The sequence below is a fragment of the Phyllobates terribilis genome, unplaced genomic scaffold (genome assembly GCF_046119375.1).
Source record: "Phyllobates terribilis strain yellow unplaced genomic scaffold, ASM4611937v1 Scaffold_8__6_contigs__length_399053987, whole genome shotgun sequence".
Lineage (NCBI taxonomy): Eukaryota > Metazoa > Chordata > Amphibia > Anura > Dendrobatidae > Phyllobates > Phyllobates terribilis.
This window is the reverse complement of record NW_027362768.1, coordinates 20,188,626-20,211,695: the sequence shown is the minus strand read 5'-3', so window position 1 is coordinate 20,211,695 and position 23,070 is coordinate 20,188,626. Positions and strand designations below refer to the sequence as shown.

General features: G+C 39.4%; 1 protein-coding gene across 2 annotated transcripts in view; it reads right to left on the bottom strand.

Annotated features, from left to right (window-relative positions):
- Window positions 1-23,070, bottom strand: part of OLFM3 (olfactomedin 3) — a 410,172-nt gene that overhangs the window by 92,637 nt on the left and 294,465 nt on the right. For both annotated transcript variants that reach the window (XM_073642855.1, XM_073642854.1), the window contains exon 2: window positions 17,092-17,238. In XM_073642855.1, coding sequence (XP_073498956.1) covers window positions 17,092-17,238 — 147 coding nt within the window. The remainder of the gene's footprint in view (window positions 1-17,091; window positions 17,239-23,070) is intronic.

Genomic DNA, 23,070 nt, shown 5'->3' with positions numbered 1-23,070 from the left:
GAGGCCTAGTCATTAAGTCTCATGTGTTGTCATAATTTTTGTCGTGTAGAGGCATCATGACGATTATCAAAAGATTTGCCTATGATGCTGTATGTATGGTGGTCAGTATGACGTAGGACAAAAACATGCTGCATCTCCTCAACATCCTTGTGAGCCTGTACTCTACTCTTCTCAGCCACTTCTATGCTGCCAATATTTGAAACCAAGAGTGACCATCCGGCCCCACACAGGCTGTGTGCCCACGATGTGTTTTTGGTGCGTTTTATGGTGTGCATTTGCAGCGTGTAAACACTCCAGAAATGCATTGCATACCTTATCCCATGACTTCCTATGACATTCTGCAAGTTTTGTGCACATGGTCAGGATTTTTTCTGCGCAGATTTTACTCGCAGAAAAAATACGGACATGACCATGACCAAATACGCATGCAAAAACGCGTCAAATACGCGTCAAAATTTTTGGAAAAACCGCATACGTTTTTCTGCCAAGGAGATGCTGAAATGCTCAGGAAAATTTCTGCTTCATTTCTGCATCAAGGGCAATAAGCCTAAGTGTGCTGCATAGTCTTCAGCTAGTGGACTCCCAGCTCCATACCTTGGAGGAAGTGGACCAGGGGCAGAACCTGTGAAGTAGAATATGGACCCAAGAGTTAAGGGATGTCCACTACTACCTCCAAAGCAGCAAGCAGCTTTGCTCATAGACAAAACTAATGTTCTGCAAAGGGCCCATATACTGTTCTTGCACAGTGACCCATTTCTGTTTGTTCAAGTTACCACTGAGATGAAGACTCAGTGGTAACTTGAACCAAGTGATTATTTATTTTCAACAAACAATTTAGGTGAAGAGAAATGAAATGTCTAAAGGTTTAGTGATTTACCAGAAACTTTAAACTAGTTCACAATACCGGGGGTTAGTATTCTAGGTATATGAACAGTATCTTTGTTTCATAACTTGGTTTTGAATCACAAAGTTAACTAATATAGCAAATGATATTTCTACTGGTACCTTAGTCCGTGTTATGTAAAAGTCTGTGAGGTAGTTGTCACCATTGTCACCTAAACACCAAGTCTGTCGTGGTAGTCACTATAACAGGTCTCAACGGAGTCAGCTCTTTTTCTCACGTAGGCTGCAAGTCTACTGCTGTAGTATACTGATGAGTCTCTTCACCAACATGACATTCGTCTCCTAGAGCACAGCCCAGGTCCGCTCTGTATCGTCGCCTAGGTCTCCGAGTTTAAGCTCATCTGGTAGTCCAAATCTTAAACCGCTCACTAAATTATCTGTATTCCTTCAACCGTTCATTGGATTGTTCATTTCCCTTAAAGAAGGCTTCCTGCATTTCCCGCTCACATGACAGTCCCTTTAATAATGTTTCCTGTACTTCCCGCTCACCCGACCGTCCCTTTATGAAGGCTTCCTGCACTTCCCGCTCATACGACCATCCATACCTTTAAGAAGGCCTCCTGACTTTAATTGGTCACAAGATCCTTTCTTTTAAGTAGGCTTCCTGTCTTTAACCAGGCTTCTTCTTAGTCTGGGCCAGAGATTATTATTATTACTATTATTTATTGTTATAGCGCCATTTATTCCATGGCACTTTACATGCGAAAAAGGGGTATATATACAAAAAACAATTACAATAATCTTGAACAAAACATGATGGCAACTGGTACAGGAGGAGCGAGGAGATCTTGTCCTGCTGTTCTCAACTCTCTTGGATGTGACTGTAAACCAGTTCATCTAGCACTTGATGTCTGACCTGACACAGGTCCAGGCGATGACTGCTCTTCTGCCTTGGCTTCTGCGGGTATTATATTTCCTAATTGGGACACAGCTATTACATGACCTGGGGTATCTTCTTATCTATTCCCTCCAGGAAACTCATGATTCGCTTTGTAGTTCCCGCTTGCTCTATTTTTGTTCCTGTTCTTACAATCTCTGGCCTCTAGACCCTGTATCCAAGAACCAACCATATACTAGAAGGAATAGCGACCAGTACCAGGAGAAGTGCAGAGACTACAGCTCTGTTCATCCCACAGCTCTGCTCCCTCCTGCTCTTTTGATACACTGCTTTGGATGTTCATCTAGCACTTGATGTCTGACCTGACACAGGTCCAGGCGATGACTGCTCTTCTGCCTTGGCTTCTGCGGGTATTATATTTCCTAATTGGGACACAGCTATTACATGACCTGGGGTGTCTTCTTATCTATTCCCTCCAGGAAACTCATGATTCGCTTTGTAGTTCCCGCTTGCTCTATTTTTGTTCCTGTTCTTACAATCTCTGGCCTCTAGACCCTGTATCCAAGAACCAACCATATACTAGAAGGAATAGCGACCAGTACCAGGAGAAGTGCAGAGACTACAGCTCTGTTCATCCCACAGCTCTGCTCCCTCCTGCTCTTTTGATACACTGCTTTGGATGACCACTCCTATGCTTCTTCATACTTTTGATTCAGCCATTTATTTAGCGGTTTTTTTTCTCCGCTCTCTCCAGATGTTTGCTTAGTTTTTGCTCCCACTGTGGATATGTAGCACAAGTGAAGCTGCTACCCTGTACCCACTAAGAGCTTCAGTCCATCCAGTATGTACTCTTATTCTGCATAGACTGAGTTCTTTCCATGCAGGATCTGCTCCTCTTTGCATTTTCCTCAGGATCAATCTGCAGTTCATCAAATCCTGACCGAACAGATGGTTTTTCTACAAGTGCTATGACCTGGGATCAGTGCACATCTGTGTCTATGGATCACATTTTGATGTGTTTGTCTTCTTCCATCCCATTTTTTTCTTTTTCTATTTGATAAATGATTACTTGAGCATTCACTGGGATTGTGGCAGCTCTAAACAACAGAAGTAAAATATATTGTGTTTTTGATTTATTCAATTGTCATTTCCCTTCCATATACTGCCTGACTGAAACCCATATAGGGTATAGATAGAGACCTGTCAATCAAGGGCAGTGGGCAGGGAGAAGCCGTTGGGGACCCGCCTGTCCGACTAGTCTAAAGCGTGAATAAAGCAAAAATGAGGACACACATAGAATACATAAGCAGGTGCTATATCAGCAAGCAAGAGTTAAAGTACCACTATGAAGAAAAGAGAGTATTGCAAAAAGATAAGAACACCTATTTATCATAAATAAGACAATCTTTATAGACAAAAATACATGCAAGGATTAAAATCAATTAAAAACTAAAGCAAGCATAACAATGACAACAATGATAATGTAAATAATAAAACAATCACAGTGTGAAAAAGTAGATCCAATAATTTCCCCGAATCACTGCATTGACAATAAATTATCCATATGGGTGTATCCCCAAATTCATATTGAATATTATAAGACAAAGCAATCCCTATTCAATGAAAAATATATATATATATACAGTACAGACCAAAAGTTTGGACACACGTTCTCATTTAAAGATTTTTCTGTATTTTCATGACTTTGAAAATTGTACATTAACACTGAAGGCATCAAAACTATGAATTAACACATGTGGAATTATATACTTAACAAAAAGGTTTGAAACAACTGAAAATATGTCTTATATTCTAGGTTCTTCAAAGTAGCCACCTTTTGCTTTGATGACTGCTTTGCACACTCTTGGCATTCTCTTGATGAGCTTCAAGAGGTAGTCACCGGAAATGGTCTTTCAACAATCTTGAAGGAGTTCCCAGAGATGCTTAGCACTTGTTGGCCCTTTTGCCTTCACTCTGAGAGCCAGCTCACCCCAAACCATCTAGATTGGGTTCAGGTCTGGTGACTGTAGAGGCCAGGTCATCTGGCATAGCACCCCATCACTCTCCTTCTTGGTCAAATAGCCCTTACACAGCCTGGAGGTGTGTTTGGGGTCATTGTCCTGTTGAAAAATAAATGATGGTCCAACTAAACGCAAACCGGATGGAATAGCATGCCGCTTCAAGATGCTGTGGTAACCATGCTGGTTCAGTATGCCTTCAATTTTGAATAAATCCCCAACAGTGTCACCAGCAAAGCTCCCCCATATCATCACACCTCCTCCTCCATGCTTCACGGTGGGAACCAGGCATGTAGAGTCCATCCGTTCACCTTTTCTGCGTTGCACAAAGACACGGTGGTTGGAACCAAAGATCTCAAATTTGGACTCATCAGACCAAAGCACAGATTTCCACTGGTCTAATGTCCATTCCTTGTGTTCTTTAGCACAAACAAGTCTCTTCTGCTTGTTGCCTGTCCTTAGCAGTGGTTTCCTAGCAGCTATTTTACCATGAAGGCCTGCTGCACAAAGTCTCCTCTTATCAGTTGTTGTAGAGATGTGTCTGCTGCTAGAACTCTGTGTGGCACTGACCTGGTCTCTAATTTTCCTCAGATTTTCCTCTGTCTTGGGATATGTGGGGGAAAGCGATACCGCCTGGTAGCTCGGCTGACAACCACGTTACAGCAATAAAAACCTCATCACATGCAGTGGTCAACGAGTTGCCATTGTCTGTAAGGGTAGGCAATAAGGATGTGGAAGTAACCCCTAAAGTCAATATCATAAAATCATAGGGGTGGAGTCAGCACGGTTTCACTCATCGCTTAGTGCTTAGAGATTGGCGGCTGTAACTATGTCCCTGGAAGTGGAGGAGGAATAAATTTAATTTCCTTTTGGAAGCGTAGCTCTCAGTGTCGGCACCGCATGGTGTCAAAATGCTATTAAACTGCAGATTAAGATTAACCCCATATCTGAAGGTTAATAGCATTATTTTACATGACAGTTTCCTTTTAAGGTGCCTTCATGATCAGCATTTTTGTTTTAAAAATACCATATATTTGCAGATTTTTTTTCTGAAGATTTGCCACTACAATAGTGTTGTTTTTTCTTTTCACTGTTTATGACATTTTTGTTTTAACACAACAAACTCTACGTATGGCTTTTTTTCAACAATCTTTCTGCACATTTTTCTGTAGTCAAGAAAAAATGCTTTAAAACACGTCAAAAATACTTTGCACAAGGCACGTAGTAGAGGCATGCCTTGGCTTTCTATTACCCCAGGGAAACATTCAGTTCACTGCCCTAGCCCTGTATCTAGACACGCTGACCCCACCAGAGCGTCTTGTTGGTAAACCTCTGCCCCAGCAACAAGGGCACTTGCCCCTTTTTCCTCATCGCGCCTTGTCATATTGGTAACTCAAGTTTAAAATTAAATAGGTATCCTTTTTTGTTTTATTATTCGATTATAGTCATGTCACGCTTTTAATAAAATCCACACGGTCAGTGCTGCAATGCACAGAAGAAAACAAATGTTTCTCCTAAGAACAGGATGAAAAAAATAATTTGTATCCATGTCTGACTTCTGAATATAAAGATTAGCATTTTTTCAATCTGCTCTTCCTGTAGGGTCAATGAAAATCCTTTTTACATTTTTGGAGACAATTTAACATTGACATTTATTTTGTCATTCCTCTTTGATCTTTCAAATGATGAGAATATATTTTATTTCATTTGAAGGCTCATTTTTACAGTAAGCAGGATTGTTTTGATACAAAGGAGCACATTTTCTGTAAGCCATAGGAACCAATAATGAATTTGCTTTTGCTTTTATGAACCTCCAAAACATGATGGAGTTGATTTGGGTTTTACTTTGATCAAATGTGCATGACTGTCTGCCTTTTGCATAGCAAAAAAGCTTTGTGGAGGCACATTCTGAATTTAGACCTTTCCATATAATTTAATTAATTTGCGTAACCTAGTCCATGCAGTTGGACGGTGTCCAAATTTATCACAGTAGCGCTCGCTTTATGATAGATTTGGTGCATTTTCAGAGTTAGACACCTTTCTGTCACTTGGGGTTTGCTCACATTTGCGTATAAAATCGGTGAGTGCAATGTGAGAAAACATTGTTGCACTCGCAACAATGTTATTCAATCAGGCAGTGTTCATCTACGAGTTTTTCATCATCTGAAATTGGGGTGAGGAAAAAAAAAATCGTCTTAAAACGGCCCAAACTCACCAATACAAGTCAATGGGTGTGAGAAAAAAATCACATGGCATGCGTGTGCCGTGCGATTTTTACGCACCCATCTCATCGGAAACCCGACATTTCATCAGCCGAGTACAGTAAATTCACAGCGTAAACCATCAGAATAGAATAAGTGAAGTGTGTGTGTAGCTTACTGTACATATATTTAGTTAATAATTCAATAAAACATAAGAAAAAAATGGAGTGGGGTCCACCTCATTTTTATTAACCAGCTGAGGGAAAGAAGACAGCTGAGAGCTGATCTTAATAGTCTGGGAAGGGGGCAATATCCATGAAGCTTCCCAGGATATTAATATCAGCTCACAGCTGCATAGCCATTATTGGTTAATAAATAGGGGGACCCCCCCAAAAAATGACGTGGGTCCCCCTATTTTTAATAACCAGCAAAGGCTAAACACACAGCTGCCAGCTGATATTAATAGGATGGGAAGGGGCCATGGATATTGGCCACCTCCCAGACTAATAACACCAGCCTTCAACCACCCCAGAAATGGTGCATCCATTTGATGTGCCAATTCTGGCGCTTAGCCTCAGATCTTCCCGCTTGCCCTGGTGCGTTGGCAAGCGGGGTAATGGTTTTGGGGATGATGTCAGCTTTGTAATGTCAGTTTACATCATGCCCAGGGGTTGGCAATGGAAAGGAGTCTATAAGACACCTCCATTACTAACCCCGTAAGTCTAAAGCAAAGAACACACACAGCAAAAAGTCTTTTATTTGTTCAAAGCACATGCCGACTCTCTCTTATCCATTTATTACCTTTATAAAATCAAATATTCCAAAGGGGTCTGCCATAAATCCAACCCACATCCCACGATGAGGCCCCATCTCTGCTACATCTGAATGGTGTGTTGAGCAATGTAATGCGACTGCTCAGCACGCTAGGCGAAACACACTGACAGCAGCGTGAGAACGAGTGGTTACGGCACTAAGGTTATCGCAGTTCATAGCCGATTAACTGCGGTAACCTTATTAACAGGTGTATTGGATCCAGTTGGATGAACACGTAAGTTGGATCCCTACTGGAGTAAATCAATTCTTCAGAAATGATGATGAGGAAAATGCTTTTTATTCACAATGCGTTTCAATGCCATACCGGCATCTTTTTCAAGTGATTTTTTCACTTGAATGTGCAAAATCGAATTTTCAAATGTACAAAGCATGACAACAGACGGGTTTTTAAAGGCCCAAAATGGAACACCCACTAGAACACTTAAACCAATAGGGAAATTAGAAAGGGGAGGGAAGTTCAACTGGCAATTTCAAATTGATTAAAGTTAGAAAAAACAACATACTTATTAATGATAAAATTTAGACTGATGAATAGAAGACAAATGATTGGAATGCAGGAAAAGTGGGATACGAACCCAGGATGGGCCAGTGAATAGAAGCCAGAGGAGAAATATTTGACAGAGGAGCCACCCAGGCAAATGAGGAAAAGGGGACAAAGGAAAGTAGGAAACTATACATATAAATGATAACACATAAATAAAGGACAAATTGTTGAGGAGAAATGACTGGAGTGTAGAAGAAGTTTCTGAGGACAAATTAATTAAGGACAAATGGGGGTGCATTATATTACATGGATGACTATGTGCTGTGCATTATACTTTATGGATGACTATGGGGGTGCATTATACTTTAAAGATGACTATGGGTGTGCATTATAGTTTATGGATAGCTATGGGGTGCACTATACTTCATGGATGACTATGGGGGTGCATTATACTTTATGGATGACTATGGGCTGTGTATTAAACTGTATGGTGGACTATGAACTGTGCATTGCTCTACATGGATGGCTATGGGCTGTGCATTATACTATATGGCGGACTATGGGCTCTGCATTATATTATATGAAGGACTATGAGATGCATTATACTATATGGAGGACTACGGGGAGTGCATTATACTTCTGCTACGGGGCCCCATGACTTCTATCTACGCCCCTGGTGAGTATAATGGTTTATTTTTTTCTATACATTAAAGAACAGGGTCAGAACAGGGGACATATAACAAGATGGGGGATATATATACCAGGATGGGGCCGAGGACAAGGGACATATACCAGAATGGCCGATATATACCAGGATGGGGCCAGGAGGAGGGACATTTATATCAGGATGAGGATCATATACAGTATACTAGGATGGAGGGTGCATATATACTGGATATATATATATGTATATCGCCAGGGCTTAGTAATCATAAGAGGTGTCATTCCGCTGCTAAATAATGCTTATATTGTTATTTTATAGCATTATTTGAATGTGTCTTAAAAGGATGTTCTCAGATTCTTAAATTGCTTTAATTAGTTAGACAGCATGGAAATAAGCACATTTGCAATTTACTTGCTTTTTCTATCTGTTCTCATTCTCCTGCAACGTGAGATTTTATCTTTTATAGTGTACAGCTAGTTTCCATGGATCTCGACCTCTAGTGCCTGGCCAATAGTGTAGTAGTTACATTCCAGGAGAGAGGTTAACATACCAGTCAGCCCTCTCCAGTCCATTATTTTCTAATATAGCAGTTATCTGCTCACTTCCCCCTCCCTCTCATCTTTTGTAGTTATAAATCACCAGCCCTGGAGGTTTCACAGCAGGTCTCCTAATCATGGCTCTCTGCTCTCACTGTTCAAAAATGTGTACTTGTTCAAATGCCCTGTTATTTCTATGACTAAATACAATGATAACCCTGTAAACGCAGAAAAAAACACTGATAGCTAAATATGTTTTAGCAGAAATTGTCCTGAGCTTTATAGTTCTACTTATACTACAGTTCTATTCACCAGAACTGTCATTCTAGAAGGAAAGCCCGCCCTGCCAGATACCAGGAAGTAAGGAGACTGTAAGGAGATTACATTGCACTGAACTGCTCAAGAGACAACTTGGAATACCCCTTTAATTATTTCTACAAACAGACCACCCCCTTAAGGGTATGTGCACACAACATCTTTTTCAGGTAGGTTTCAGAGCACTCAGAAAATGCTGAAAATAATGAAAATGAACATATGCATTTCTACAGGTGCATCTCACTAAATTAGAATATCATCAAAAAGTTAATTTGTTTAAGTTCGTCAAGACAAAAAGTGAAACTCATATATGAGATAATGACTTTTGTGTTTTCATTGGCTGCAAGCCATAATCATCAACATTAACAGAAATAAACACTTGAAATAGATCACTCTGTTTGTAATGACTCTATATAATATATGAGTTTCACTTTTTGTATTGAAAAACTGAAATACATTCATTTTTTGATGATATTCTAATTTAGTGACATTCACCTGTATGTAAAAACAACTTTCTTTTCATTTGTTCCAGCTTTTATCATAGAATCATAGAATCATAGAATGGTAGAGTTGGAAGGGACCTCCTGGGTCATCTGGTCCAACCCCCTGCTCAAAGCAGGATTCACTAGATCATCTCAGACAGATGTCTGTCCAGCCTCTGTTTGAAGACGTCCATTGAAGGGGAACTCACCACCTCTCGTGGCAGCCTGTTCCACTCATTAATCACCCTAACTGTCAAAAAGTTTTTTCTAATATCTAATCTGTGTCTCCTCCCATTTAGTTTCATCCCATTGCTTCTAGTCTTTCCTTGTGCAAATGAGAATAAAGATGATCCTTCTACAATGTGACAGCCCTTGACATATTTGTAGACAGCTATTAAGTCTCCTCTCAGTCTTCTTTTTTGCAAGCTAAACATTCCCAAATCCTGCAACCGTTCCTCATAGGACATGGTTTGCAGACCAGTCACCATTCTGGTCGCTCTTCTCTGAACTTGCTCCAGTTTGTCTATGTCTTTTTTAAAATGTGGTGCCCAAAACTGTACACAGTATTCCAGATGAGGTCTGACCAAAGAGGAGTAAAGACCGATAATGACTTCACGTGATCTAGACTGTATGCTTCTGTTAATACATCCCAGAATTGTATTTGCCTTTTTTGCTGCTGCATCACACTGTTGACTCATGTTCAGTCTATGATCTATTAGTATACCTAAGTCTTTTTCACATGTACTGTTGCTTAGCTCTATTCCTCCCATTCTGTATATGCTTTTTTCATTTTTATTGCCCAGATGTAGTACTTTGCATTTTTCCCTGTTAAAAACCATTCTGTTGGTTGCTGCCCACTGCTCCAGTTTATTTAGGTCTTTTTGAATCCTCTCTCTCTCTTCTCTAGTATTAGCTATCCCTCCTAGCTTTGTGTCATCAGCAAATTTAATCAGTTTACCCTCAATTCCTTCATCTAAATCATTGATAAAGATGTTGAACAATACAGGTCCCAGGACGGAGCCCTGTGGTACCCCACTTGAGACATTCATCCAGCTGGATGTGAAGCCATTTACAACCACCCTTTGAGTTCGATCACTAAGCCAGTTATGAATCCACCTAACAGTTGCCTGGTCCATTGCATACTTGGTCATTTTTTCAATAAGGATGGTGTGAGATACTTTGTCAAATGCTTTGCTGAAGTCAAGATATACTATATCTACAGCATTTCCCTGATCCACCCAGTCAGTGATTCTGTCATAGAAGGAAATTAAGTTAGTCTGACATGACTTGTTAGTTACAAACCCATGCTGACTCTGGTTAATCACTTCATTCTTATCCATGTACTTACATACATGTTGTTTAATAATTTGTTCAATGATCTTTCCTGGTATAGAAGTCAGACTCACCGGCCTATAGTTCCCTGGGTCCACCTTCTTCCCCTTTTTGAAGATAGGAACAACATTTGCTCTTCTCCAGTCTTCTGGGACTTCTCCTGTTCTCCAAGAATTTTCAAAGATTATGGAGAGTGGTTTTAAGTGTCTTTTAACCACTTAAGGTTCAGTTGTTAAAATAAGTGACTTGACCATTCTTTAGGCATTTTCTGCTCTGAAGAGGCTCTGAACATTATAAGAAAAGTGAATGAGAAGGCTCTAAAAGAAGCCCGGAATACACTTGGGCATGTTTGTTAGGCTGTGTGCCCACTATGTGTTTTTCAAGCGTTTTTGCTGGGGAATTTCCGCAGTGTAAACGCTTGCAAAACGCTTGGTAATCCGTGCCCCATGATCCCCAATGAAAATCTGCATGTTCTGTGCCCATGCTGCGGAATTTTCCGCAGCGGATTTTCCTTGCGGAAAAATTCGCAGCATGTCCATTATTTGTGCATTTCTGCATGCGGATTTGAGGTCCCAATGCACTTGAAAAACGCAAGTCAAATCCGCATGTAAAAATGCCGCAAAAAGGCGTCAAAAATGCGTGTAAAATCTTCAAGGGTTTTTGACTGCCAAGAACATGAAGAAACGTTGCAGAAATTTTCTGCTTCATTTCTGCATCATGGGCACATACCCTTAGTATTTCTGCTAGAGGTTTGTTCATTGTTGAATAAGATGCCAAAAATATACCGGAAAAATGCTAAAATAAAAACACGACAGTGATCAAAAACATCACAAAAGCACCCAGAAAATGACAAAAAAATGCTAAAAAAGACGATTTAGGAAAAAAAAATAAAATAAATTGTGTGCATATACCATGATGAAGATGCCTATAAAGCGTTGTAGAAATTAATGGCGCTACAAAAGAGAGTAAAATAAATCCCGTTGGGGGGTACTTTTATGCTTTGTGTGGTCTCCGAGCAGATCAATATAAGTATTGGTATATGTGTCTGTGTAAGATTAAAATACAGATGAAAATACAGAAAATACATTTCATCAATATGTGGAGCTGGCATTCTGCTTTATAGCCTTGCACTTCAGACTGTCACCTTTCTGCCAACTGAGATGTTACACGCTCCTCCACTGCTCTATTACACCAATTTTTGTGAGCGAAAGAGACTGTCTGCAGTAAGCACAGACAATGGACTGTTTTCCATATCACGGGTGTCAGAAGGGATGGAATACGAGAGGCCTGCCATGCTGATGGTTTAAAAGATTGATGGATTTTCTCCTCAGCCCTCGCAGTAGTTTTTAATAGAAGCCTTATATTCATGTCTTGTAGGAATTGGATGCCTTACATAAGCTATGTAATAAAAAATCTATATCTGTCCTTGTTCCACAGTGGCAGCTTATCAACACTCCTGCTACATTGCATTGTCGGTAAAAGCTCATTCACCAGTGGGATCCATACAAAGATCCCTGTTTCATCTTTTATTATCTCTTTCTTTCTTCTTGTATATATATTTTTTTGGTCTGTTTGCACCCATACTTGTACCCAGTGTTTAGGTCGTATGGTCATCATTCATAGCATACTATACAGTACAGACCAAAAGTTTGGACGCACCTTCTCATTTAAAGATTTTTATGTATTTTCATGACTTTGAAAATTGAACATTCACACTGAAGGCATCAAAACTATGAATTAACACATGTGGAATTATATACTTAACAAAAAAGTGTGAAACAACTGAAAATATGTCTTATATTCTAGCTTCTTCAAAGTAGCCACCTTTTGCTTTGATGACTGCTTTGCACACTCTTGGCATTCTCTTGATGAGTTTCAAGAGGTAGTCACCGGAAATGTTCTTCCATCAATCTTGAAGGAGTTCCCAGAGATGCTTAGCACTTGTTGGCCCTTTTGCCTTCACTCTGAGATCCAGCTCACCCCAAACCATCTCGATTGGGTTCAGGTCTGGTGACTGTGGAGGCCAGGTCATCTGGGGTAGCACCCCATCACTCTCCTTCTTGGTCAAATAGCCCTTACACAGCCTGGAGGTGTGTTTGGGGTCATTGTCCTGTTGAAAAATAAATGATGGTCCAACTAAACGCAAACCGGATGGAATAGCATGCAGCTGCAAGATGCTGTGGTAGCCATGCTGGTTCAGTATGCCTTCAATTTTGAATAAATCCCCAACAGTGTCACCAGCAAAGCACCCCCACACCATCACACCTTCTCCTCCATGCTTAATGGTGGGAACCAGGCATGTAGAGTCCATCCGTTCACCTTTTCTGCGCCGCACAAAGACACAGTGGTTGGAACCAAAGATCTCAAATTTGGACTCATCAGACCAAAGCACAGATTTCCGATGGTCTAATGTCCATTCCTTGTGTTCTTTAGCCCAAACAAGTCTCTTCTGCTTGTTGCCTGTCCTTAGCCGTGGTTTCCTAGCAGCTATTTTATCATGAAGGCCTGCTGCACAAAGTCTCCTCTTAACAGTTGTTGAAGAGATGTGTCTGCTGCCAGAACCCTGTATGGCATTGACCTGGTCACTAATCTGAGCTGCTGTTAACCTGCAATTTCTGAGGCTGGTGACTCGGATAAACTTATCCTCAGAAGCAGAGGTGACTCTTGGTCTTCCTTTCCTGGTGCGGTCCTCATGTGAGCAAGTTTCTTTGTAGCGCTTGATGGTTTTTGCAACTGCACTTGGGGACACTTTCAAAGTTTGCCCAATTTTTCGGACTGACTGACCTTCATGTCTTAAAGTAATGATGGCCACTCGTTTTTCTTTACTTAGCTGCTTTTTTCTTGCCATAATACAAATTCTAACAGTCTATTCAGTAGGACTATCAGCTGTGTATCCACCTGACTTCTCCACAACACAACTGATGGTCACACCCCCATTTATAAGGCAAGAAATCCCACTTATTAAACCTGGCAGGGCACACCTGTGAAGTGAAAACCATTTCCGGTGACTACCTCTTGAAGCTCATCAAGAGAATGCCAAGAGTGTGCAAAGCAGTCATCAAAGCAAAAGGTGGCTACTTTGAAGAAACTAGAATATAAGACATATTTTCAGTTGCTTCACACTTTTTTGTTAAGTAAATAATTCCACATTCCACAAAACATGTTAATTCATAGTTTTGATGCCTTCAGTGTGAATGTACAATTTTCATAGTCATGAAAATACAGAAAAATCTTTAAATGAGAAGGTGTGTCCAAACTTTTGGTCTGTACAGTATATGTTAAAGTATAGCAGAATTGTCCTTTTTGGTTTTGTGCTCAGTAAATATGATTTCTGGTAATTTACAAACAAGGAAAATGAAACAAAAATTGTTCAACCACAAGCTGTTCCACTCACCAAGAATATATTTCATAAGTTATCTACGCAACAGCGCCCCCCACCCTGTTTGCATCTGCTGACACAACTGTGTACTAGTGGCACCTCGATGTCAAAGCATTACCATAACTAGGCTCCAAACCAAATCTCTGACATTGGCTTACAGCTTACAAAAGACGGTAGACCAATCACATCAGCTATTAACCTCTAACATCTACAGGATAGGTCATAAATATATGATCACAAGGGTATGGCACTGTGTGGACACCTACCAATCCCTTCCTCATTTGAATGAAGCCTTGGTCTCTTACACATTCTCTCTCTCACACACACACAAACACACACACACACACATTACCAATCCATTAATTGTCTATGGGACTGACAAAGATAGCCGAGTACACATCTTAGCTTAAAGGTTGTCCACTACTAAGACAACCCCTTATCAAACCCTATATTTTCCCCTTTTAAAATAATAACCCTTATACTCACTTACGTTGCCGGCACCATTTCAGCAGTGTTTGCACTGGCTCTCCCGGGGATAGTGTGACATTGTTATGTCACGTGATCCCTGCGGCCAAACAGCGCTGGCTTCACTCTCCTCATCCTCGGACAAATCACATATATTTGGAGGAAATGAGAGAGCCACGTTCACACGTTCAGTATTTTACTTCAATATTTGTAAGCCAAAATCAGGAGTGGAACAATCAGAGGCGAAGTATAACAGAAACAAGTCACCACTTCTGTATTTTTCACCCACTCCGGGTTTTGGCTTACAAATACTGAAGTAAAGTACTCACGAAATACTGAATGTGTGAACGTGGCCTAAGTGTTGTTATTTTACACGTTATTTTACACGTTATTTTACGTGGTCTTAGCAGCGGGATCCCTAGCGATCATACATTTAGGACTTTTGCTGTAAACTAGTGATAGTTGTTGTTAGGGCTAACCCCTTAAAAAAACTGTGAATATGATATGGAACCTACATGACGCCAATCATATTTGCCTTCAACTTACTATTTTTCCTATTGTACGATATTTTGTGATATTTGACTTGTGTCCAGGTGGCATTAGATTCACAGTTGGGACTATTTGAAAACCATTGTTCCATGACTCCCAGCAAGACCCAAGTCAAACTTGTGAATAAGGTTAAGGCTAGACATTAATACAGTGCCTTCTGTCGAGTATTACATTATAATAATATTTTTTTATTTTCTACAGCACCAATATATTCCGCAGCACTTTACAATTCAAAGAGAACTTGTCATGTTCAGTCCAGCCAACAATATAATAAATAGGAGCATCCAAATAACGCTATGTGTACCAGTCACTAGCCAGTATCTGCACAAGTACAGATACAAAGTGCTATTGACTGCATGGAAAGGAGAACACTCAGTTAGATTGGTGAGGTGAGGTGATAAGCCAGTCTAAAGAAACAGAACACAAGTCAAATAAGATCTGATAGGGCATCACTTCGTTTCCTTATTATATGCACTTTTTCGTGCAATATAACTATTACATGGAATATATTCCATTAATATTTTTCACAATTTTTCCACAATTCCAAACCCCTCCCCCACCTATTTTTTCTTAAAGGGGATTTCTAGGCTTTTGAGTTTAAGGGTGTAAAGGAGAGGGGAAAAGGTGTACAAACGCCACTAGTAACCCAAAAATAATACTACAAAACAGCTAGCATGTAGAAAATAGATAATCACATTTATTTAATAAACATGGGGAACATCAAGACATTAAATTTAAAAAGCAAAAAAAGGGGGAGAATTTTTCTGCTCAAAATCAGATGTACCGTATAATAATCCACATAAAGATCCAAAAGTACTCCCTATGGCCATAAAGCTGACCATAAATATAGATGTTGGGGTGAAAGCAAAAATAAACACTGGAAAAAGGATGCAAAAAACACTAAATAATGGCTATGGTGTACCTATAGATCACTAAGAATTTTAAATGTTTTTAATGTCTTGATGTTCTCCATTGGGAATAAGCGGACCTGTGGAAATTCAGGTTCTGGTACCCAACCAAACTTTAGTTCAAAGTTCAATTCAGATACCAGAACTTTAGCCGAACTTGAACCTGAACCCGAACTCCAATGAAAAAATCTATGTGTTCCTGAACTTTGGACCTGGAAAATTCTCTCTCTCCTCCCGGACTTCTCTCAGAACTCCGAACATTAAAACGGACTTTTGGAAGAGGTCCGTGTTCGGTGTTCAGCACTTTAAAGTTCTGTGTTCGCTCATCTCTATTCACCATGTTTCTTAAATAAATGTGATTATTAGGGCTGAGCGGACCCGTGGTAGTTCAGGTTCTAGTACCCGAACCGAACTTATTCCAAAGTTCGGTTTGAGAGCCAAAACTGTAAAACGGTACCCAAACTAGAATCAGAACTCCACTGAAAACAATGGAGACCCGAACTTTGGGTCTGAGTAAGAAAAAAAACACTATCTCTCTTCCTCTCTCTGAAAACATTGCAACGGACTTCTGGGAAAAGTCCATGTTCGGCGTTTAGCACCGGACACTATTAGTTCGGGTTCACTCATCTTTTGTGATTATCTATTTTCCTTAACACATTTCATTTTTTTGGGTGTATGGCACAGAACCCTTACTTATTAGCAGTGCTAGTCCTCCCTCTTTCCATTTTGATTGCCATCCTTTAAATTGATTACCAATATCAGATTGATGTTGGTCTTGTGGCGGCTATAAATATCCGGTTAACTGAATAAGAGCTGATCTACAGTACTGTACGGAGCTTTGTTGTATTGGCTTATACTGTGAGTACACTTAGCCGTCATGGGACATATATCAAGCATATTGGTGGGGAAGCCACGGGCGCCCACCAATCTGATATAGATTATCTATATGCTATTAATATCATAGTACTGAATAGCTTGATTAAGGTGTAATGATAGATAACTACACATTATACATAATATGCAGTAAAAAAAACTAACTAAACATTGATATGGCCCCACAAATCATTGGTCACTAGTGAATAATGTGTTGCACTTAGTATTATGCATATGACAATGATTGTTCTAAATGAAGATGCAATGCACAAATCTTCCTGGTGAACATTATGTTATGGTGGTCACAGACCTTTTCTAAAAGTTGGCGTAACTGTTTGCTTTTGGCATCTCTGGAACAAAGGTTCTGCTCTGGAGCCACCACAGTACAGATGCAGCGGCCATCTGGGTCCTGAGCTGAGCTGTAAACCTGCCATCCTTCTCGGGGGCTTATTTGTGTCTGCAATAAAAGAAAGTTCAAGTTAAGCTAAAATATTTCATAATTGTTCAAAAGTAAAATCACCCACAGCTTGGTAAGTGCTTGGACAAGCATCAATCCTTCGAATAAAGGTAAGAATAAATAATAAAATCCTTAGAATAAAGTTGCACCACAAAGAAGGCGCTCTGACTCCTTTACAATCTTTCCATCGGTGACACTCCCAGTAACCCTGCAAGAAACTACAACACAGGCACATTCACTCGTAATTGGGCTTTCACAATGTAAAATGCTATGGCATACCCTAATGCAAAGACATGACTGTGTATGACTGTAATATCCTACAGAGGATAAGTAAAAATGGTTTCAGACACAACGCATGGACAGCTGTGGTGAAGTTGGGGGATGAAAGCTACCATACAGCATTTTTACTTGAAGGGGTTTTCCTGGATCACAATTTTTCTTGAAGGAGTTTTCCAGGAACACAATATTGATGGCATACGCTTAGGATAGACCAACAGTATCAGATGGTGGGGTTCTACTTCTGCCTCCGCTAGGCACAACAGTTGATAAGATTAGCATTTGCAGGTAGACAGAGAAATTAAGCCACAAAGAGTACCCCCCATCACCACCACACAGTGGATCAGCAGGGGTGCTGGGAGTTGGATAACCAATAATTTGATATTGAGGACCTATCTTAACGATAGGCCATTAGTACTGTGATTCAAGAAAACCCCTTGAAAGTGGTTGTCTCAACATACACATAATGCTTCAGGAATGCAGAAGAGTGGCCAGCGGCATAGTTCAGCCGCTAGTCTGAGCTTTGCACTCTCCAATGCTGCAAGCAGATGCAGCTTTATCTCTCCAGCATCGGATGAGCACAAGGGCATTGAAGCTGTCCAGATCCATCTATATGGCCACCTGCACACCACCACTTGTAAACTCTATGGCAAAGGACATGATAGTGATGCTCTACTTCCCTAAGAGATCAGCCATCACAGATAGATTGCAGAGATGGCCTGAAATATATAAATATCTCTGGAACCATATTGATTAAAAATACAAACAAAACCCAAATACTAGTGAGGGAGCAGAGGGAATAAAATAAGTGCAAAAAACATCCACTTTTGACTTGGTGGCAGGTTCTCTTTAATTAATGCTTTTCTTCCGCCTTCAGCATCCAGCAATTTTTTAATAGAAGTGAAATTCTTTTAGTGAAATTCTCTCAGATGCCGGTAGGAGCCATCAGCATACTATATAGATAGTTTATCAAGTCTGTACCCCTTCTCTGTGTTACTGATCTGCAGATGGCTACCATAATGGCCTCAGTTAGAACTGCATAAATAGAATATAGGCTACTTTAAAGGGGTTGTCCCACAATCAAAGTACATTTGAATATTTTATTATTATTTATTATTCACATCCATGCCGATTCAGCAAAATAGGAGTCACTGGCCACCATTTTTCTGAACTATAAACAGCAATTAAAAGGTTAAAAAATATATATACAGCTTTGGCAAAAATTAGGAGACCACTGCAAAATTTTCATTTTCTCTGATTTTTCTCCTTATAGGTATATTTTTGAGTAAAATGCACATTGTTGTTTTATTCTATAAACTACTGACAACATGTCTCCGAAATTCAAAGTTAAAAATTTTGTATTTATTTGCAGCAAATGATAAAGCGTCAAAATACTAAAAAAGAAACAGTGCTTTGAGACCTCAAATAATACAAAGAAAACAAGTTCTTATTCATTTAGAAACAACAATACTCATGTTTTAACTCAGGAAGAGTTCAGAAATCAATATTTGGTGGAATAACCATGATTTTTAATCACAGCTTTCATGCGTCTTGGCTGCTTTCCACCAGTCTTTCACACTGCTTTTCGGTGACCTTATGCCACTCCTGGCTCAAACATTTAAGCAGTTCTTCTTTGTTTGATGGCTTGTGACTATCGATCTTCCTCTTGATTACATTCCAGAGGTTTTCAATGGGGTTCAGGTCTGGAGATTGGGCTGGGCATGACAGGGTCTTGATGTGGTGCTCCTTCATCCACACATTGATTGACTTAGCTATGTGGCATGGGGCATTGTCACTTGTTTTGCCATCCAGCTTGTCCTATTGCAAGAGGATTGTGAAGACCACAGCAGTGTTTTTTATACTTTCCCTCGTTACATAAGATTTGGTTCAGGTGATCACCTAATCAGAAGCACATTAAGTAGAATGAGGTGGACTTTGGTTGGAATTCAACTGACACTGGAATGGAATGGCTGTCAGACATGTAGAGATGGTGATTTTTAGAAAACTGTGCAGTCTTAATTTTTGCCAGAGCTGTATATTCATACCTCCCTTACCATACCCCAATTGATCCCTTCAGCTCCTCAGCGTCACTGGCATCTTATCACTGCTGCAAGCGCTGCAATCCTGGGGACTCTAACGCTAGGCCAGGACCTCTGGTTCTGATGAGATGAAGGACGATGTTATGTGTCATGATGTTGTGACCTTACATGTGCAGAACCCTCTCGGACCTCATCAGAGCCAGAAGTCCATTGAGGACCAGACAGTGATGGCGAGGAGCGGAGTGGTCACATAGGTGAGTATAAGTCATTTTTTGTATATGTTTTACATCCAGACACTAGAACATAATAAAGGACATTACATTTTTGGAGAATATCTTCTCTGCGTATAGAATTTCCTGGGAAAATCCACACAAACAGGCAAATTTGAATTTTTTTCCTGATCCTCTCATCTCTAATTCTTTTTTTTTAGTATATTCTTTAATTCTTTATTTTCTTTTTGAATATTCATTAACATATTAACATTTTGTTTAAACTATAGTAGACAATAATAACAGTCATACAAAAACAGTGAAGTAACAGGGTTGGGAGTCGTAACAAGGGAAGGGGGAGTATTGGAGTATGTTTGGGAGGTCGTGGGGAGGAGAGAGAAGGGTCCTGCTTAAGAGATGTCATTATTTGGATATTTGAGAGTAGTTCAGTAATAAAATATGAAGATATGGTATATTTTTATTTTTTCTTTGCCTAATGATATTCAAAATTATAATGGTTAGAGTAATAAATGATAGTGTTTTCTGAATAATGTTGAATTTTGAAATATGCACCATTTATTCCACTATTGAAGAGATTTTTTTTGTAATAAGTGTAAAATAATCAAGCCTTTTCTAAAATGTATATATTCATCTTTAATTCTAACTATAGCCTGTCAAGCAATTGCTTCTTATATAATTTACTAATCTTTGAAGTGACTCTAATATAACTTAACTATATCAGGGCTGTACAAGGGTGACTGCTTTTCTAAGAGGAAAATGTACTTTGTATCACCATGACTTTTTCGAAAACAACACATAAAGATGAACGTGAAATCACTTTAATGTCTGACCCATCTAATCGAGTGATAAAAAAAATAAGTCATAAACAAGTTTAATGAGCGTGACATTGAGAACAAAAGGAATTTTTCTACGAGAGGTTAATGAATATCAGCAGCTGATTAAAGCATCTGGTTATGAATTGTGTCATTCGGAGCGAACACAAGATCAATAACGAGCTAAGAGCTCATTGTAGTTATTAATCGTCTAAGGTACTAATAGTTCCAAGAAGTCAAGTCTATCTCCATTATATTATGGATGAAGAATAAGAGACTACTGAGCAAACTGCTCAGTCACACTATTACAAAGAAAAGACTAAATACTGTATATTGTAAAAACTATTGAATATTTGCTCTTCTAACTAAACATTACCAGTATTAGAAAAGATAAAACAAAAATGTTTTCTTGACCTAGAGGAAACGAAATGATCTAGGTTTAAGATGAGGACTTTTGCAGAGTTAATTAGTTTCCAGGAGCCATCTGACATAACTTTCCTATAATCTGCTGAAGATCCATTATTTAGTTACATACATAGTTACATACAGTAAAATGCTAATTAATTATGTACAAATCATCCAATGTAATTTTCTGGATTTTTTCAAGATTCTGTCTCTCACAGGTGAAGTGTACCTACGATAAAAAATTATAGACCTCTCTATTCTTTGAAGGTGGGAAAACTTGCAAAATCGTCAGTGTATCAAATACTTATTTTCCCTACTGTAGCTATATAGGTTGAAAAAGACAAAGGCCCTGATTTATCAAAGGGTTTACTCCAGAATTCTTAGTTACTACAACTTTGAAAATTGCAAAATCCAAAATTGCACAAAATTTCAGACTTTTGTCATTTTCACACCACTTTCGTTCAGCTCCATAGTGTCGGAGCAGGTGAGGAGTCTGGGTGATAAGACTGCCTACTGGACTCCAAAGCCCTGAGTAACATGGAATTAAAGTTAAATTACTGAATCTTTCCCTACAGAATTATATATCAATCAGTTCAGATTTTTCCTGCTCTGTAAGATGCTGCCTGCAGATTGGACTGCTCATTCAATGTGACATGTTTTCATTAAGTTTTTTATATTTAACTGGATCCACGATGTAATAGACGCTGCAAAGCAGAATGAGGAATTCTTTATTTTGCATCTCTGTTGCAGAGATATTAGCAAAGCATTTGATACTTAAACTGTTTTTTTTACGTCCAAGTGGGTGTGTACTTCTTCCTCTTTCTGATCCTAACCAATCATAAGCAGGCAGCAACACACTGGGGAAAGAAGAACACACCCCACAATAGCACTTACAAATAGTCTGCTCTCCTCACTGCAGAGTGATGACATGTCCAGGAGCACAGCAGACCTGAGTGTGATTAACTGATAGATGGCTTATCGCTGGCAGAGGGGAGGAGCAGTGCAGCAGATTTGAGTATGTGGTTGGCATTCCTTTCTGTGATATAGAGCTCTAAATCTTCTGCATAGACACAGAGTTAAGGGATAAGTTTAGGATTATGGGCAAGCTTGAGGGCTCTTAGCTCAATGAATAGATGATATGGAGTAGGTTTGTTAGCTCCTGCTAGCGATGGCTAGAGGCAGTCCTAATTTATCATTTAAAGATTACCTGTCAGCTGTATTGACTTGCCTGTTTTAGTAAATATTTGCATACACAGTGAAATTACAATTCTGGAACATCATTTCTTATAACTTTGTGTAGTGCTGTTCCTCCGTTATCACTCTTAAAAAATGTTGAAGGTGTTGTCTCATCAATTTAAATGGGTAAAATTGCAAAGTGCTTGTAAAAAACAAATAACTTTGCAACTTACTTGTTATTGAAAATCCTCTCCTTTTTCTAGAACAAAGGGATTTTTAATTTCATAGTTTATTGCTTCTTGACTAGGTTACTGGCCTCCATTACAGTCCATTAGTGGTGGTTTGTCTCCTTGGCAAGGAACACAAGACTTACATGCCCTTTCCAATAGAGATTATAAGTTCTGGATCATTGAATCGGGCCATCTTCATTGCCACTGCACTCCAGAGGCAAAGCCCACAGTTTAGACCAAGTGGTGCAACTATGGCGCTGGTGCAAATTGTCAATCAATCAGTAACACTCTGCACCCCAAATAGCAGGACACTGGGAGGCAGGGGAGTGGTGCACGCTAAGGTTATGTTCACATTACCATATTTATGGTTTGAGTGCTGTTTGTGAAAAAAAACAACTGATCTTGCACGGACAGCACAGGGACCAATGATATTCATTTGGGCTGTTTAGAAGACCATTTTTTTCACACAGCATGTGCTATTCTCTTCTGTATTTTGGATAAGACTTTCCTATTCAAGCCTATGGGTACAAAAAATAAAGATCCCATAAAGATCAATTGTATTGAATCCTATTTCTATGCATATATTGTCATTACTAACATAGGAAACAATATGTGGTCTTCTACATTTTTTTAACTTGTATGTATAAAAACATATGCCATATGT